The 19,929-nt window shown below is 32.2% G+C and overlaps 2 protein-coding genes across 4 annotated transcripts in view; one reads left to right on the top strand and one right to left on the bottom strand.

Moving 5' to 3' along the window:
* The window catches only part of LOC114330367 (uncharacterized), a 249,884-nt gene that overhangs the window by 115,158 nt on the left and 114,797 nt on the right, over positions 1 to 19,929 (top strand). The window lies entirely within an intron of this gene.
* Positions 1 to 19,929, bottom strand: part of LOC114330370 (uncharacterized) — a 149,182-nt gene that overhangs the window by 91,273 nt on the left and 37,980 nt on the right. Inside the window, exons 4-6 of the mRNA XM_050648536.1 lie at positions 9,891 to 10,109; positions 6,560 to 6,636; positions 3,637 to 3,853 (exon numbers count right to left, since the gene is read on the bottom strand). Coding sequence (XP_050504493.1) covers positions 3,637 to 3,853; positions 6,560 to 6,636; positions 9,891 to 10,109 — 513 coding nt within the window. The remainder of the gene's footprint in view (positions 1 to 3,636; positions 3,854 to 6,559; positions 6,637 to 9,890; positions 10,110 to 19,929) is intronic.

Here is a 19,929-nt window from a genome sequence, read left to right as displayed (position 1 = left end):
GATAGTTTTGAATTGCGTCCAATGAGCAATAAATATTTCTCAATTTAAGTCCAAGCTGTTTTCGTTTGTTAAAAATATGTTTTTTCCAAGTTAGACGTCGATCCAAGTGCATGCCAAGATATTTAGCGTCCTCGGATTGAGGAATTAAACAATTATCAATATATACAGGGGGGCACGTTTCTCTACGTAGTGTGAATGTAACATGTGTAGACTTAGTTCCATTAGATTTGATGCGCCATACTTTCTTCCATTGCTGAATTATATTTAGGTTTGATTGAAGATTTCTTGATGCTGTTGATGGATCTGTGTGGGATGCCAGGATAGCAGTGTCATCTGCATACGTTGCAACAGTAGTTGTACTAGATGTTGGAATGTCCGCTGTGTATAAAAGATATAGAATTGGGCCGAGAGCGCTGCCTTGTGGGATGCCTGAGTGAATAGGATATATCGTAGTGTGCTCGGTACCATGCTTCACCAGGAAGTGTCTATTTACTATATAGGATTTTAAGAGCTGGAAGTGAGGATAGGGTAGGAGCTTCTTTAATTTTATTTGTAGTCCTATGTGCCATACCTTGCCAAAAGCCTGAGATATGTCAAGGAAAGAGGCAAATAACTATAAAGAAGAAGAAGCGTCACGACAATACCCTAAGATTTATTCAACATAGAAAAAGTCCCTTGGCGAAAAAGGAGAAGTATTAAACTTCGACTAGGACCAACCAGGATATTCGAATTATTTTATAGTTAAAATTTATTATCAAAAGCTATTATAAGCACAAACTTGGAGATATTAACCAATACAGGAGTAAAATCCTGCGATCTAAAAATTATTATAGGAGAGTGCATATAGATTTTCCCTTCGGAAAAAATCAAACAAGGTAGAACTTTTTGTAATTTCACTAAGAAATGTTTAATAAACAACATATCAAAAAGTTCTACTCGAGAAGTGGGTGCTTCATTTTTTATTAAACAAATGAAGTGCGAAATTAGATGTTTTATTAAATAACTACGAAAATATAAATTTTAGAAAAAAACTGACTTGACCATTGCAAAATTCAGAAAATTTTACAAAAACAACCTTATATAAAGATTTTTCTAAAATTAAATCTATAGCTTCTATAATTTTTTATTTTTAACGCTAAAGTCACCCTTCTCACAAACATTGGCGCACTGCAAACTAGCGTACGGCGAAGTGCACGGTTGAGTTATTTTAATTTAATTCTTTAACTAATCGATCAAATGAAATTTCACAAATTGGACATGAAAGAAGAATAATTAAACTATCTTATGGTTATAATAAAAATAAATAAAATGTATGGGCATAAGTACGGTGTGGGCTGAAAATAAGACTTACATGAATTTTGTTTAAAATTAAAAATGTGTAACTAATACAATTTTTCTTATAAAACTCTAAATTGCACAACTTACTTTTTAAATATCTTACTAAACGATGTTTTATTAAAAAAAAATCTCAAAAATTTAATTCAAATGATACGACGTCTCAAAAAATGTAATTTTTGAAAATTTTATAGTTTTACAGAATTAACACCACTTTAAGACGGTATTACTCAAGTTTGAATATATCTATTACAGTTTTGTAGGTGTTTTTTTTAAGATTAAGATGTAGTCTTTAAAATGCACTGAATTATTTTACTTTAGAAATGAAATAATCTATTTCTTTTTAAGAAAATTAAGAAAGATAACAAAAAATTACCAGCAAAAAAAATGTTTATACAAAGTGATCAAAACTTTTTTCTGTAAAACTTAACTAAAATACATTTAATAATAAGCTTCAACAATAATAAATGTTCAACAAAAAAAATTTTTTAGCTCTTATACAGTATGTCTGCGTAATTTGGAACCTATTGATAACTGTTTTATTATCAGTCTTACGAAAAAAAGTTATTCTTTATAAAATACTCTGCATCGTATACAATCTAAGATGCAACCATCAAATATAAAATTTTATTAATTTTATACGAGGTATGTCAAAAAATATGAATTTCACTCAAGAGTAAAGTACCTTTATAATTCACAATATCGAAAATTGTTATTAAGAAATGTTATTTAGAATTAATACATATGTTTCAGTGTTCAATTACATCCTTCTAATTAAAATATTGTGAATAATAAAGGCACTTAACTCTTAGGAAAAATTCATATTATTTACATACCTCGTATAAAACTAAAAAAGTTTGATATCTGATGGTTGTATCTTAGATTCTAGACCAAGTAGAGCATTTTATGAAGAAAACTTTTTTTCCTAAAATTGATAATAAAAGAGTTTTCCATGTGGTACCTAGCTCCGCAAACATACTGTATAAGAGCTTCTGTATAAGAATTTTCAAATTGTAATTCCATATTCGGATTCAGCATAACCAAAAACAAAATAGAAACATATTTGATCAAGACGATATTTTTAAAATTATTTATACAAAACAATTGTTATTGTTTGTACCAAGGTATCTAAACTGAGTAACAAAACTGAGTACAAAATGACCAAGTGTTCTTAAAGTATTCTGAGACGCATTGTTGGAGAAGCTCCTCCTAGCGGCGCCGCTTGATAGTATCGTATCTCGGTTAACAGAATCCTGACTCTTGGTCGAAATTTATTTTATTTATTTTGTCATTCCCCGTTAGAGGACAGTTTAACCACAATATACTGCAGATATTTTAATAGATGCAGTTCTTCTTCGTCTCGAGTTGATTCAATTCAGTCTACTTGCAATAGCCTCTTTGATAAAGGGTAGAGACCCAGAAACACTGTGTCAGAGGATGGCAAGAGACTCGAATTGAATCAAAACGAAAACGATTATTTTCTTTTTCTAGAACTTTTTACTTTAACATGTATATAAACTAACAAAAATGGTTTTAGAAAAATATAAGCTTGTTTGAATTTTTCCGAAACAATGCATGTTTTCGTTCTAATTGCACTCCCCTATTAGCAATTTTTACTGGAATCAAACATTGTCTATCCAGACAAAGGTAGGAAAATTCGACGATATCAAAGTCAAACGTGGGGAACGTCAAGAATGTTAAACCTTGGTACGAACGTCAATAAAAATTGGGACCATTTCCTAGAAATCAAATGTAGGATAGAGAAAGCAAAATCTGCATTTCAAAAAATGGCTAGTCTATTCAAATGTCATGATTTATCAATACCCATAAAAATCAGGTTACTACGATGTTATATATTCCTTATACTGTTTACGGAGTTGAGTCGTGGACTCTCGCAGACGCCACCTGCAAGAAAAGTGAGGCTTTCGTAATATGGATTAATCGTCGAAGCCTGAAGATAGTTTATAGCGACTACGTTACAATCAGGGTATTTTATTAAGAATGCAAAAAGGAAAAGAGTTTTAACCACAATAAACACAGTCAAAATCGAATATCTACAACGGTCATATCATGAGGAACAGTGAGAGATATGGACTGCTGCAACTAATCTTACAGGGAAAAGTAGAAGGAAAACGAGGACCAGGAAGGCTAAGGATTTACTGGCTGAAAAATCTACGTACGTGGTTCAACACAACAACCACAAATCTTCTCAGAGCAGCAGTGTGCAAAGTACAGATTGCCATGATAATCGCCAACATCCGAAACGGATAGGCACTACAAGAAGAAGAAGCACAAACTTACCACTCCATCCTCGTTTTTTCAGTTCGGCTAACAGAGCACAGGCATATTCATGTATGGCTTTTAGATTCCGCTCATTTACTTGATCCGGAGCAACATCTCTAAGCCATTGAATCATAGCTTCTTCAAGTTTCGACTTTTTCGGACCTTCTTTTTCCAGTGTTATATCTTTCATTTTTTTAAGAATTTCTTCGTATGTATAACCTGGGAAATGTTGTACCTAAAATACAGTAGGTAGTATTTAAATAAAAAAACTGGCACTCAGGGGAGTGCCGACAGAAGTGAAAACTTCTTTAGCGACGTTGAAAGTATGATTGAAAGTGTACGTCAGCGCCTTCGGCTACACACTCTATCCCTCCTCAAACTATTATAACTTCGGTCGAACTTATACGCAATTCAATCTTTAGTATATAAATTACTAATATCTCGCCGTAGCGATGACGGTCGCCAGTTCAATGCTTTTTCCCCATCCAAATACAAGTGCTATACCTATATTATATATGCGTTTCGTGCGTCCTGTACTATTTATATATACATACACATAATATACCGGGCGGTGAATTGGAAAACGGGCCATAGGAAACTCAATGTAAAATTCTAAACTGTTGAATTCCTGCTTCCCTAATTATTTTACATCAAAAGACATTAAAAATTATTTGTAGAGGATTGAAATCTGTATTGAAAACATCTGTTAAAATTGTTCTACGAATTAAACATATTCCAAAATTTTGTAAAAATGTAATACATTTTTCAGTTTTTCAGCCCAAAATTAGGCCACACACAGTGCAATAATGTTTCACAATGAAGTTATTATTTTCACATTTTTGAACTGTCAATATTTTTATTTTATCATTTATTGTTTAAAAACAATACAGTTGATAAGATACCCTCAGTTGCGGAGAAAGTTATTATTCAGTAAATGGTGTGAGCACTGTCAGTTAAATAGTAACGTGCAGCCTAACTTTTACACACATACCTACTGTGGCACATTTATTATATTTTTCAAAATTTTGGAATGCTTTTAAATCGTAGAACAATTTTAACTTCTGATTTTAATACAGATTCCCATTCTCTACAAATATTCTCTCATGACTTTTGATGTGAAATAATTAGGGAAGCAGGAATTCAGCAGTTTAGAATTTTACATTGAGTTTCCTATGGCCCGTTTTACGATTCACCATCGTTATACGATTCGGTATATACCTACGTACAGAATTTATTTCGGCGAAGCGATGACGGTCGCGACTTCAATGCTTTTTCCTCATCCTAAAAGTGCACAACATCGCTAAAGAAGTTTTCACTTCAAATATTATATAATTTATAGCGTATGTAATATATGTTTTCTTTCTATGTTAAACTTTTGTAAAATAACATAGCGGAAAATTGTTCAGTAAACGAAGCATTTAAAAAAATCTAGAAATTATTGTTTTTTAAAACAGAAATTATCATTATGTTAAAGGAAATAATAAAATTTTTGAAAAAAGCAGTAGTTATGTGTTTTTATTATAAAGTTATTTTGTTAAGGCGTTTCGTTGTATTCCTTCAAAGCATATATAGAAAATTTAACTGATTGGAAATGTAAAAAAGAAAAAAAAAAAGAAAAAAATGATTCACTAACACAAAATTTTTAGGGGTTGGTGGTGGTTTCATAATAGTGAAAATGTTACAACGAGCTACACCAAATTATTAATTAGACGAGCTACAGAAGTCAAAAGAAAAAGGTTCTACGTTACTTAGAACCCAAGATAATATGCAAATTTTTCAAAGGCGCTCCGTTTTGAAGTTCTTTTTTCAGTTTTCAGGAGCTTGAAAGAAATTCCCCCCACCATGTACCCTCGGTGACTTTTCTTGGTTTACTAACATTAACAAGTTTTCACAATGTTAGTCATACATACAGTAAGCGCCATGCTAGTAGACACACGGTACCTAATTTCTAGGCTAATCCGGCCCATTCTCAGATGTGATTTTCATGTCTGTCATGTCATGTGAGTGTCACGATAATTGATAATAATTGATATAATTATGATAATAATTTTAATATAATTATGATAATAATGTATATAATTATGATAATAATTGACGCTTTTTCTTGAAGTTACAATAGTATTGTTAGGTGTGTACTCTGTTTTGAAATAACTTTATTCAAACACCAACAATATTACAATATTACAATACTTTATAACTTTTATAACTGTAACACAATGACAACTATGAACTTCAAATACAACCGTCCTATAAACTGTCAACACTTATTTATGATATAACACGTATTTATTATACATTTTCTGACGTTTTAGACGTCACGTAGGCATTTCTGGATTATCCGGGTTATCCATGACATTTTGAATATTATCCAACTTCTCAATACTACTTCTTTTACGTCAAGGGACTTTTTCTATGTAGGATCAATCTGTTTACTTCTCGGCAAGTAAACAGTGCAAAAGGTGAAGGATCCAGGACTGTACTATCTCAATGTGCTCGTGTGTCTAGTAGCGTGATTACTGCATATTAAAATTAAATTTTAAATGAGGAACTGAAACTTCATTGCCAAATATCCCAGCAGTACCGGATAGCTTCAGAATAATAGTTTTTTAGATCTAGGTGCCCTGGACTTTTTAACCCACGCACTGAGGACTATCATTGACTGAACTTTCGTTAAATTTGACCGGGGTTGGTTTTACATATAATTAGTTTGCGGGGTCCTTTGAAAAATCCTAAATTTTTTGTCCATATTCATAGTTGCGTGTAGACTATATTTTACAGAATAAGTAGCCACTAAGGGAAAAGTTTAGTCACTTCTATATTAGGATGTTCGAGAACAGTGTTTTCGAAATGAAGGTTAGCTAAAAGCCCTTTCGGTAGGTGGACGGACTTATTATTTTACTACAAAAAAATGAAATTAATTATTAAAACTTATATTGTTTACCTGATTTCGTAAGTAATCTGAAGGACTTCGTTCTTCGTATATTTGTATCAGCGCTTTTAACAAATCTAAATCCATCTCTGTTTACCACAAAGTAATATAAATAAAAAAATAGTAATAATATCAATTATAGAAACCAAAATATATGGGTTTTATACAGAGTGTCCGAAAAGTAGCGGAACGGTCGAATATTTCGCGAAATAAACATCGAGTCGAAAAACTGAAAAAAAAAGTATTCAATAATTTTTAAAAATTTATCTAATAATACCAAACACGGTCCCCCACTCCACCCTCAGGAGGTGGGGTGAGGGTAACTTTAAAATCTTAAATGGAAACCTCAGATTTTATTGCAGATTTGTATTACATACATAAAAGTAAGTAACTTTTATTCAAGGCATTTTTCGAATTGTGGATAGATGGCGCTAGAATCGGAAAAAACGATTTATCGTGATACCATAGTAAATTATAGAAACGGTCTAATATCTTTCACCAAATTGAAAACCAAAAATACGTGTATAATATTTTTCAAAAACCTATCGAGTAATACCAAACATCACTTTTCACCCCACCCCCTGGAGGTGGGGTGGGGGGTAACATTAAAATCTTAAATAGGAACCCCCATTTTTTATTGCAGATTTGGACAAACATTTTTTAGAATTGTTGATAGATGGCGCTATAATTGGAAAAATACGATTTATTAGCGCCATCTATCAACAATTCTAAAAAATGTTTCAAATAAATGTTACTTATTCTTTCATGAGGAATCTAAAACTGCCATAAAAAAGGAAGTTCCTATTTAAGATTTTAGAGTTATCCCACCCCACATCCAGGGTGTGGAGTGGGAATCGTGTTTGGTGTCATTCGATAGGTTTTGAAAAATATTAAAAAGGTGTTTTTTGGTTTTTTATTTGGAAGTGAATTTCTCGAGATATTAGACCGTTTCTATAATTTACCTATGGTATCAGGATAAACCGTTTTTTCCGATTATAGTGCCATCTATCGACGGTTCGAAAAAATGTTTCGAATAAAAGTTGCTTACTTTTACGTAAGGAATCCAAATCTGCAATAAAAACTGTGGGTTCATATTTAGGATTTTAAAGTGACCCCCACCCCACCTCTAGGGGTGGAGTGGGGCGTCGTGTTTAGTGTCATTCGTTAGATTTTTGAAAATTATTGAAAACATATTTTTCAGTTTTTAGATCCGATATTTGTTTCGATAATAATCGACCGTTCCGTTACTTTTGCGACACCTTATACAGGGTGAGGCAGATAAAGAGCTTATTAGAAATATCTCTAAAACTAAAGGTAAGAGAATCATGAAAATTGGAATACAGGGGTTTTGAGGTGTGAACTATTTAATGAAAATATTTTGGACTATCTGCTACTTCCGGTTATACCAGAAGTTGATTGTAACTTCGTTTTTTTAAATGGGACACCCTGTATATTTTTATTTTTTTGGATTCTTCTGGATTTCTTCTTTCTTAAAATATAAGGTTTTATAATATTATACAGGGTAGCTTAAAAGATAATTACGTTTCCTTATTAATTTCGTAGCAATATTCACACCCGGTAGAATTGTAGTAGTTTGACATAATAAACTGTATTTATGTTCAAATGATTTTAAATATAGTCTACTATTGTTAAAAATCATTGGTATAGTTAAATTTTTCCCTTTTAGTATACAGGGTTGATCGAAACTCGGAATGAGTATCTTCTGAATTTTCTTAAATGAAACACCCTGTATTTTAGTATTGTAATGAAATGTTATTTTATGGTACTTTTTCATTTCTTAAGCATTTCCTATACCTAATTGCTTTAGTTTGTGAGTTATTGGTGCTTAACGCCAAACCTTAATTGCAACACAAAATACGTGAAATTTTATTAGGTTGGCCGTGAAAATATTCAATCACAAATAATTTTTCGGAAATAAATACATTAACATCTTAAAAAATTAGCTATACTAATAATTCTTAACCATAGCAGACTTTATTAAAAATCATTTGAAGGTAAATAGAGATTTTGATCTCAAACTACTACAATTCTACAGGGTGTGAAAGTTGCTACGAAATGAATAAAAACACGTAATTATCTTTTAAACTACCCTGTATAATATTAGAGAACCTCACATTCTACGAAAGAAGAAATCAAGAAGAATCCAAAAATGTAAAAATATACAGTGTGTCCCATTAAAAAAAAACAAAGTTATAAGCAACTTCCGGTATAACCGGAAGTACCAAATAGATGAAAATATATTCATTAAATAGATCAGTCTTCAAAACCCCTTCATTCCAATTTTTATGATTCTGTTGCCTTTAGTTCTCGAGATATTTCTAATAGGCCCTTTATCTTCCTCACCCTATATATACTACAAATAAATGATACCTTTGGATGGTGAAGTGATTGTGAAAAGTGAAAGTTTTAAATACCTAGGATCGGCATTACAGAGTAATGGGGAAATAGATGGAGATGCATGCAACATAATTAGGATTGGATGGATGAAATGGAAAGACGCTAGTAGTGTGTTGTGTGACAAAAAAGGTCCAATGAAGCTAAAGGGACAATTCAATCACAGAACCATAAGTCCGGCTATGATATACAGAACTGAATGTTGGCAGTTAAAAAGAAAGAGGAACAACGAATGCATGTGGCGAAAATGATAATTACATGGATGAGTGGAGTAACAAAAAAGGATAAAATTTGGAATGAGTATATTAGACGAAGTCTAGTGGTAGCACGAGTTGATGCTAAAATGGGAGAGCATAGGGTAAGATGGTTTGGTCATATTCAACGTCTAGCTAGACGTTGATCAACCAATACGAAGAATTGCTCAACTGCGGGTTCCTGAATGAAGTAGGAGAGGAAGACCAAAGAAGACCTGAGGGGGGGGGGGAAGACGCTTAGGCAGGACATGTCGCTAAAGGGGATTGATGTTGATATGACCCAAGATAAAAACTTATGGAGAAATACAATTAGGGAAGCCGACCTCGTATAGGGATAATGGCAAAGACAGTGATGATGACTTGTAGCACTTACTATTGAAAATATGGATTATTATAATCTCTAAAGAGTAGTAAAAAACAATTAAAAAATAAAAAAAATAACTTCAAAATATAATTAAATACACAAAAAAGATAAAACGATTAAAACTATAATTACAAAAAATATATACAACCAAAATAATGAATTATTTAAATAATTGTAATGTGCTAATTTAGAGTCAGAAATACAGAAAAAATTCCCCTGATTGCAAAAAATCTGTTTGTTTTAAAATATCAAAATATCTGGTCAAGTTTCTCGGCCAAGGCCACCAAACTCACAAAAAAAGTATATTTACCTTCATATTTATCTTTTTCATGGTCATCGGGTAATTTACCTATGTATTCTTCGCCAAATTCTTCGCCGATATCCAACGGACCTAAGTCTATTACTTCCTCGGATAGCTTTTCTTTTTCTCCTGGTTCGATGATTCCGCTTTCCTTTTTATCGTCGAAGTCAGCTTCTCCCTCTTCGCCAGATTCTAGATGGTCTATTTTTTCATCGACTTCAGCTGTTCCTGCAAATTAAAAATGTGCACAACTATTAAAAGAATATATAATAGTTATTAAGGTATTACCAAGGGTATTATAAGGATAATAACGCTTGAGGTCAATGGCGTATATAACGAGGGCTTTTGGCCCGAGGTATATACATTGACCGAAAGCGTTGTTATCTATAATAGATACCCGTGGGGCCTTCAACGTTTAATGTCCGACTAAATTATTCTATATATGCAAAAAATTTAAATGAATTTTGAATTAATTAGTTTTCAAATAAGAACATTTACCAGAAATAGTCGGAACGTAATTGTGGTAACCATAGTAGGGGAGTGCAGTTAGAACGAAAATATGAATTGTTTCGGAAAATTCAAACAAGCTTATATTTTTCTAAAACTTTTTTGTTAGTTTATATACATGTTAAAGTAAAAAGTTCTACTCGCAGATTTGGCCGCTAATTGTTTATTAATTGTTTTAACAATAACAATTGTTTTGTAAAAATAATTTTAAAAATATCGTTAAATTCATCATTTTACTTTGATCAAATATTTTTCTATTTTGTTTTTGATTATTCTGAATCCAAATATTGCATTGCAATTTGAAAATTCTTATACAGAAGCTGTTATTAGTATGTCTGCGTAGCTAGGAAACATATGGAAAACTTTTTTATTATAAATTTTCCGAAAAAAAAATTATTCTTCATAAAATACTCTCCCTGGTCTAAAATCTAAGATACAACCATCAGATATCAAACTTTTTTAATTTTATACGAGGTAGGTATGTAAAAAATATGAATTTTTCTTAAGAGTTAAGTGCATTTATTATTTACAATATTTTAATTAGAAGGATGTAATTGAACACTAAAACAAATTTTTCAATTCCAAACCACTTTTCTTAATAACACTTTTCGATATTGTGAAATGTAACGGTACTTTGGTCTTGAACGAAATTCATATTTTTTGACATACCTCGTATAAAATTAATTAAATTTGATATTTGATGATTGCATCGCAGATCCTATACGATGCAGAGTATTTTATAAAGAATAACTTTTTTTCGTAAAACTGATAATAAAAAAGTTATCAATAGGTTCCAAGTTACGCAGACATACTGTATAAGAGCTAAAAATAATGTGTGTGTACCTTGTACGCACGTAAGAAGTTATACTTCTATTATATAATTTCAACGAAATAAATATACTTAACTGTTTATATTTTCATTTTATTTAAATCTTAAACTAACTTTCTTACCTACCACTTTCAAGATTTTTTTATTAAAACTACCAAAAATTAAAAAAAAAACGTGAATCGTCCGGGATTTGAACCCGCGACCTCTCGATCTCTAGTGCAATGCTCTATCTCTTATCTGTTTCCTCTCCAGAGTTCGGAACCGTTTTTTAATTCTGAAGAATTCTTTGCAACTAAGTACATACTGTCTGTGTGCGCATGCGCGCAGAATTATGAAATTTTACTCTCAATCGCGTCTAAAGAAGTATAACTTAAAAAAAAAATTTTTTGCTGAACATTTATTATTGTTGAAGCTTATTATTAAATGTATTTTAGGTAAGTTTTACAGAAAAAAGTTTTGATCACTCTGTATAAACATTTTTTAGCTGGTAATTTTCGGTTTTTGTATTACATTTTTGTTATCTTTCTTAATTTTCTCAAAAAGAAATAGTCTATTTCATTTCTAAAGTAAAATAATTTAGTGCATTTTGAAGATTACATCCTAAGCTTTAACAAAGTACTTATAAAACTGTAATAGATCTGTTCAAACTTGCGTAATACCGTCTTAAAGTGGTGGTAATTCTATAAAACTACGAAGATTTCAAAAATTACATTTTTTGAGAAGTCATATCATTTGAATTAAATTTTTGAGATTTTTTTAAATGAAACATCATTTAGTAAGATGCTTGAAAGGTAAGTTGTGCCAACTTGAGGGTTTTATAAGAAAAATTGTATTAGTTACACATTTTTAAATCATTTTTAAACGAAATTCATGTAAGGCTCACTTTCCGCCCCCACCGTACTTATGCCCAACATTTTATTTCATTTTATTATAACCATAAGATAGCTTAATTATTCTTCTTTCATGATCAGTTTGTAAAATTTTATTTGATTTATTAGTTAAAGAATTACATTAAAATAACTCAACCGTACACTTCGTCGTATGCTAGTTTACAGTGCGCCAATGTTTGTGAGAAGGGTGACTTTAGCGTTATAAATAAAAAATTATAGAAGATACAGATTTAATTTTAGAAAATTCTTTATATAGGGTTTTTTTTTGTAAAATTTTCTGAATTTTTCAATGGTCAAGTCAGTTGTTTTCTAAAATTGATATTTTCGGAGTTATTTAAAAAAACACTAGAGACGAGACTACTAAAAAGCTATATGAAAATAGACTTCAACAGCAGCTGGAGAATCGTGAAGTGGTGGACGACGTGGAAGAAGAATATAATAATTTGTTAACAGCGTTACATCAAGCCGCCAATGAAGCCTTTGGACAAAAAAGTAAAACGAAATACGATCCGCTCTGGATGTCTCCTAAAATAGAAGATAAAATAAAAGAAAAGAACAAGCTTTATAATACTTGGCTATCAAGTAGTACACAAGAAAATCGAATAAAATACAAAACCATCCAAAGGTGGTTCACAATCCGAACTCAAGACTGGAAAGAATACTATCAGGCCTTATTTAGTGAAGATCGACAATAATTTATAAAGCAGGCGACACAGGTTGTACGTCGAGAAGAAGATAGCCTTATAATAACTGAGGCAGAACTAGTTAAAGCACTTAAATCGATGAAAAACGGCAGGGCTCCAGGCCCAGGAGGAATCATGACAGAGATGATTAAATATGGAGGGAAAATGCTTATAGAACGCTTAACTAAGTTAATGAATAGATGTGTTGCAACTAATTATTTTCCTCGAGAATGGAAAATATCCTACATTTCGAGCATCTACAAAAAGGGGAAACATAGTAATCCGTCTAATTACAGTGGCCTTAGTGTTAACAGTACTATTAGTAGACTATTTAGCAGAATAATAAATAACAGATTAGACGTAGAGACAAGAGGGAGAATAAGTGAAGATCAAAGTGGTTTTACGGCGGGACGCTCATGTGTGGACAACCTTTTCGTCATCTAACAACTTATAGAGAAAAGGACGAGCGTAAATGAAGAAACCCATATTGCCTTCATAGACTTGGAAAAGGCATATGACTCCGTCCCTAGAAACAAGTTGTGGCATGCCCTTGTTGAAATGAAAGTTAGTCCGGCTATTATACATATTATCAAATCATTGTACAGCGATAATGTGGGATATGTCAAGATTGGCACACAACTATCTGAAGGAACAAAAATAGAAAAAGGACCGAAGCAAGGTTGTAGCTTATCACCGTTGCTATTTAACATATACTTGGAAGTCGCTTTAAAAGAATGGAAAAGAAGTTGTGGACTAATGGGAATCATGATCGGAGATGACTGCCTGTTTAACATCCACTTTGCTGACGATCAAGCAGTACTGGCACAAGATTCGCATGACATGGAATTCATGTTAACCCGCCTGTATTCAACCTACAAAAAATGGGGATTAAATATAAATATAGAAAAAACAGAATATCTAGTCGTAAATTCTGACGCCCACTTTGAAATCCTAATAACAGAGAACACATCAATTAAACAGGTTGAAGAATTCAAATATCTGGGAGCTGCAATAAACAGAGAAAGCCTAGGCAACAAAGAAATTCAAAGGCGAGTTGAACAAAGTAGGAAGGTAGTAGGTTGCTTGAATTCCGTGTGGTGGGATAAAAATGTATCCAGAACTACAAAATTAAGAATAGGGAAGACATTTGTGGAATCGGTGCTCATGTATGGAAGCGAAGTCTGGACATTAACAGCAGAGTCCAGAAGAAGGATCAATGCTGTGGGAATGGACTACATACGCAGAAGTGCTGGAATCTCCCGATTGGACAGAGTACGCAACGAAAAATAAGAAGAATTATGCAGGCACACGATACAGCGGTAGACAGGCTCGAGAGAAGAAGCTTAACATGGTTCGGTCACTTACTTAGAATGGACGACCAACGATGGCCAAAGAAACTCCTGAAATGGAAACCCCCAGGTAGGAAGAAAAGGGGAAGACCAAGACTATCCTGGAATGACACGATAAGGAAGGCCATGGAACACCGAGATTTGGAAGAGGAAGATGCCCAGGATAGAAATAGATGGCGGTTAGGTGTGGGGATGCGGCGTCAGCCGATATGACACCCCGTATATATATATATATATTATATATATATATATATATTGATACATGTATCCATGTGACTTCCAAAGTAGATTCTCGTAATACGTTGTTACTTCATATATACCGTTATGACTTCCGATTTCGGAAGTCACAACGTTTTGCCTATATTTTTACGAATTTGGCTACTAGATGGTATCAGAAGGCTTATATTAAAAATTTCGCTGGAAGTCATATCGTATCTAACATACTCATAAGATCAGATTTTAGTTCGACGGTATATCACCAGCGCTAGTGTCGCTCCCGTGCTACTATACAGGCTATGTACACAACGCGTAGCGTCTTCTGTATACCACACCGCTCGGTGTGACTTCCGTTTTTTGGCAACCCTGTGTAACGGTTTCCAGACATTTATCTGTTGTAGATTCGCGGTCCTAATCGTACTTAGTGTTTTGTGTGCGTTTTGTTTTTAAACATGAATAATAGCAGATCTGCTTTACTTTTAAAGTTAGCCTTAAATGAAGGTACAATAAGTGATTATATATCTCTATAATTATATATTTTCTGTACTTATTTTAATCTATAATATTTACTTACTTATTTACTTATATAAATTCATTTTTCTCGTGTTTTTGTTTACTTCCTTTTTTACAATGAACTTCTAATTTAATCTACACTCACCGGCACGAAAAACGGGCACCCCAAAAAAATGGGTAATTTTTGATGTCTCGTATCTCCCAAACCTGTTGTCCGATTTGAGTAATTTTTTTTAATATGTTATAGCCTTATTCTTTAACAAAATAGCTATGATAATATTGTTGATAGACAGGTAAATTTTCATTGTATATCGGGTGTACCAATCAAACTGGGTTTTTTTTCTCAATTTTCACAACACCCTGTGGAATATTCTAGCCTTTATAAAATATTTAAATCAAAGCCTAACTATAGCTCCAGGTTTTATTAACATTCTGTTTTTTTATTCATTCGCTTACGTTGGATAATAAAAAGTTAAGGACTTTAACAACTAGCCATGTTCTTTATCGATACAGGTGTTTCTAAATATAAGTGCGACAAACTTTAAGGGGTAATTTCTGCATGAAAAAATAATGATCGTTTGGCAAAAGAATTTTATATTTGCAAGCATTTGCGGACATAGCTTTATCAAGTAAACGATCATTATTTTTTCATGCAGAATTACCCCTTAAAGTTTGTCGCACTTATTTAGAAACACCATGTATTGATAAAGAACATGTTTAGTTGTTAAAGTCCCTAACTTTTTTATTATCCAACATAAGCGAATGAATAACAAACAGAACGTTAAGAAAACCTGGGGCTATAGTTGGGTTTTAATTTCAATATTGTATAAAGGCTAGAATATTCCACAGGGTGTTGTGAAAATTGAAAAAAAAACCAGTTTGATTGGTACGCCCAGTATACAATGATAATTTACCTGTCTAGAAACATTGTTATTACAGCGATATAGTTAAAGAATAAGGCTATAGCACAGGGGTGGGCAAAAGCCGGCCCGCGGGCCGGGTCCGGCCCTTTCGCTTACTTTGTCCGGCCCGTTGAAAAACCCCGCAAGTACCTAATCTTTTTAATCCCTTTTATGTGATTTTGTTGAAATCAACAGTAATAGTTTGCATAGTGTTCACATAAATTATTAAATATATAAATAATAGAGAGTATTATAATTACGAACAGCCTTAGCTAACTATATTTTTAAAAACTGTTTAATTGTAACTATTTACTTTAAATTTCTTTTAAAATATAGGGAAATCCCCGGAGATTCATAATTGTTTATTCGGTATTAATAATCGTATTTAACTCTCAAGGTCTCAAGACAAGCACTCGGTGTTTGGGTATCTATTTCAACCATATCACTGACAGTTTATGATCTAAATACCTCAGCACTTTGGTCCCAATAATATGATTCTTTATTTATTAAATCTGAATTAAGTATGGTTGTTTGGAATACCTACTTCAGTATAAAATTCATTGTTACCGATTTTTGCCGAAGTTTTACAACTACTTCGAAAGACGCGTATAAGTTTATTTTGATTTAGCACTGGTCGTATTTCCTATTACTCCTCATATTTCTTTTGATACAGTGTGTGTTATTTTGCAAATATATAATAAATTGAAAAAGTGGAGGACATTTTGTAAGTAAAATTTGAAAACATTGTTTTTATTTTATTGTATTAAAATATTTATTTGTAAGCATTTGCAAAATGATACAATCTAAAAAAAGAAAAGTTGATTTGGAATGCAGAAATTTTAATGAAGCATGGACAGAAAAATACCTTTTTACGAACATTGGTAAGAAAGCAATTTGTTTAGTTTGCCATTAAACCATAGCTGTTTTCAAGGAATATAATTTAAAGAGGCATTTTACATCAAAACATCCAAAATATGCATCGTTTTCTTTAGAAGAACTTAAAAATGCTGCAGACAACTTAGCAAAAAACTTAAATAAACAACAAAATATTTTTAGCAAACAAAGTAACATCGAGAAATCTACCACACAAGCAAGTTATGTTATTGCACACAAAATTGCTAAGTTATGTAAACCTTTTTCTGAAGCAGAATTTGTTAAACAGTGCATGGTAGAAGTGTCGGAGATATGTTGTCCTGAAAAAAAAAACATATTTTTGAAAATTTAAGCCTGTCAAGGAGAACAATAGTACGACGGATCGAAAATATTTCAGGAAATTTACTCGGCCAGCTAAAAACAATAATTGCTGATTTTACATATTGTTCTCTGGCGTTGGATGAGTCCTGCGATATTACTGACACAAGTCAATTATTAATATTTATTCGGGGCATTAACAAAAAATGTGAAATTCGCGAGGAACTTCTTAGTGTGCATCCAATGAAAGATACAACTACCGGTGAAGACTTCTTTAACGCTGTTGAAGAGTGTTTAGTTAAAGTAAATTTACCTTGGAACAAAATAGTAAGCATCACTACGGATGGCTGTCCTAGTTTAACAGGGAAAAATGTGGGCTTACTAAAACGAATCAGCGACAAAGTAAAACAGTTGCAGCCAGAACAAGACATATTATTTTTACACTGCATTATTCATCAAGAAGTGTTATGTAGAAAAGTTTTAAAATTGAATCACGTCGTTACTGTTGTGACAAAAGTTGTAAATTTTATCCGGGAACGTGCCTTAAATCATCGACAGTTTGTTGAATTTTTGAAAGAAATTGAAAGTGACTTTTACGAAATTCCTTACTACACTGAGGTGAGATGGCTTAGCATCGGTAAAGTTTTGGACAGATTTCAATATTTGCTTGATGAAATAGTATCCTTCTTGTCGATAAAAGAAAAACTACATGATTTTCCTGAATTGCAAAATGAGGCATGGCTAAACGATTTGTCGTTTTCTGTAGATATTGTAAAATATTTAAATGAACTTAATGTAAATTTACAAGGGAAAAACCAGTTCGCTTTCAATATGCACTCAAATGTCAAAGCATTTATGATAAAACTAAACTTATTTGCTGAGAACTTTAATAAAAAAATATTAAACCACTTCCCATCATTACAAACACGACGAGAATTATTGAAAAATTCTGATTTTCTTAAATATAGTTCAGTAACACAAGACCTGCATACTGAATTCCAAAGAAGATTTCAAGATTTCAAAGCTATTGAAAAACCTTTGTCATTAATTAGTCAACCTTTCAATTTCGATGTGCAAGAAGCTCCTGTAGAAATTCAGCTAGAATTAATTGACTTACAGGCAAATAATTTATTAAAAGAAAATGTTCAATCAAACGAATTGAGTGCTTTCTACGGTGCTTTGAATACAGAACATTTTAAACATTTTTTAGCTATGTTCAAAAATACCTAGTTTTATTTGGTTCGACATATATTGTGAAAGAACTTTTTCGTTGATGGTTTCCACGAAAAATAAATATCGATCACAAATTACTGACGAAAATCTACACTCGGTATTAAGGATTGCTACAGGTGATTTGGATCCCAATTTTGAAGAAATAATATCACATGAACATTCGCGATTTCACGTTTCGCATTAACTATTATAGAAGTTATACTTATAATGAGTATTCTATTAATTTTAACGTTTAATGTTTGTCTTTTTTTTTATAATTTTATTTAATATTAGGTATATTTACAAAATATGTATCAATATAAATTAATTTGTATCGTTAAAATATAAATAAATAAGAAAATAAAATCTTTCAATAACTGATTTATTTAATTACCATTAATTTATTATTATTCGTCTAACGCCGACTCCACTAATGAAGGTTGGCTAAAACACCATTGCAAATTCGTCTCTATTTTCTGCTTTTCTTAAAAGCGTCTGTGTGTTTAACCCGGTCCAGTCTCAAATGTTTTCAGTCAGAATATTTGTCGTCTACCAGGACCCCTTTTTCCTTCGAACAACTCGTACATATCATTTCTGAGCATGTGCCGTAAATATGCTGTCTGTCTCCTTTTAATGGAGGTCAAAAGTTCTCTGTCTCTTTCCATTTCGTGCAACATCATTTTGTTCGTATATGATCGGTCCACGGTATTTTCTAAATTCTCCCAAAAAGCCACATCTCAAAAGCTTCCGGCTTTCTCATTAAGTCAGCATTAACAATCCAAGCTTCGGCACCATAAAAAAGAATAGAGTGGATATACAACATTTTATCAACTAATATCAGATTTGCAGATTGAGTCTTTGGTGACTCAGAAATGTCCTCATCTTCAAAAAGTCTACCCTCAATTGCTCTATTCTTGATCGAATTTATGATTTCGAATTTAAATCTTCCGTAATCCAGACTCCTAAGTAAGTATTTTATTTTGTCCACTTGCTCAATATCTTCATTTTTTATCTGGTTCTTTTTCTGGATCTTCTTATGATTTAATATAATGACCATTTTTTTTCAATTACGTGACATATTTTACTGGGCACAAGTTTTTCGCATGTATTCCCAAGTAGGACAATTTATTATTACCATTTTCTAATTATTAACAGTCAAATTTCTTTGTCCAAATGCTTTAAAATAATACTTATAGTATTTATTTCTTGGGCAGGGAATAAACTACACCAAAAAAATTCGCGTGGGCACAGCGTACATATCCGGTATAGTCCTCCGGCCCGAGAGACATTTTGAAACTTTCATTTTGGCCCGCGCTTAAAAGTAATTGCCCACCCCTGATCTAAGCGGTTTTTTAAAATTTATGGGTTTTGCAATATTTTACCGTCAGCGAACGGACTAATAGTAGAGGATCCGATATAAGGCCGATCTGCATCGATCTATTTAATGGATAACGTGTGCGTGAAGTAACAATGTATTTTAAACGGGATTTACTTTTTCGCACTGTTTTTGACACACTTTCATATAATCAAATATCCTTAACTTTCGCGTTGTCATGGTGATGACATAATGAGCAATAAATTACAAAAAAAAATTTGACAGTTTTGTGGTTTGAAAGAAATTAGAATGTTTAAATAAGTTCTAAAAATTGTAGAATAGGAATGAATTCCAGTGATGAAGAGTTACAGTTTTTTTATTTGTTTATCGTAGATAAAATATTGTATGAAACTGTGCGTGAAGTACTTTTTGCGAACTTAA

This window comes from Diabrotica virgifera, chromosome 4, assembly GCF_917563875.1.
Source record: "Diabrotica virgifera virgifera chromosome 4, PGI_DIABVI_V3a".
Classification (NCBI taxonomy): domain Eukaryota; kingdom Metazoa; phylum Arthropoda; class Insecta; order Coleoptera; family Chrysomelidae; genus Diabrotica; species Diabrotica virgifera.
This window is presented reverse-complemented; position numbering and strand designations above follow the sequence as displayed.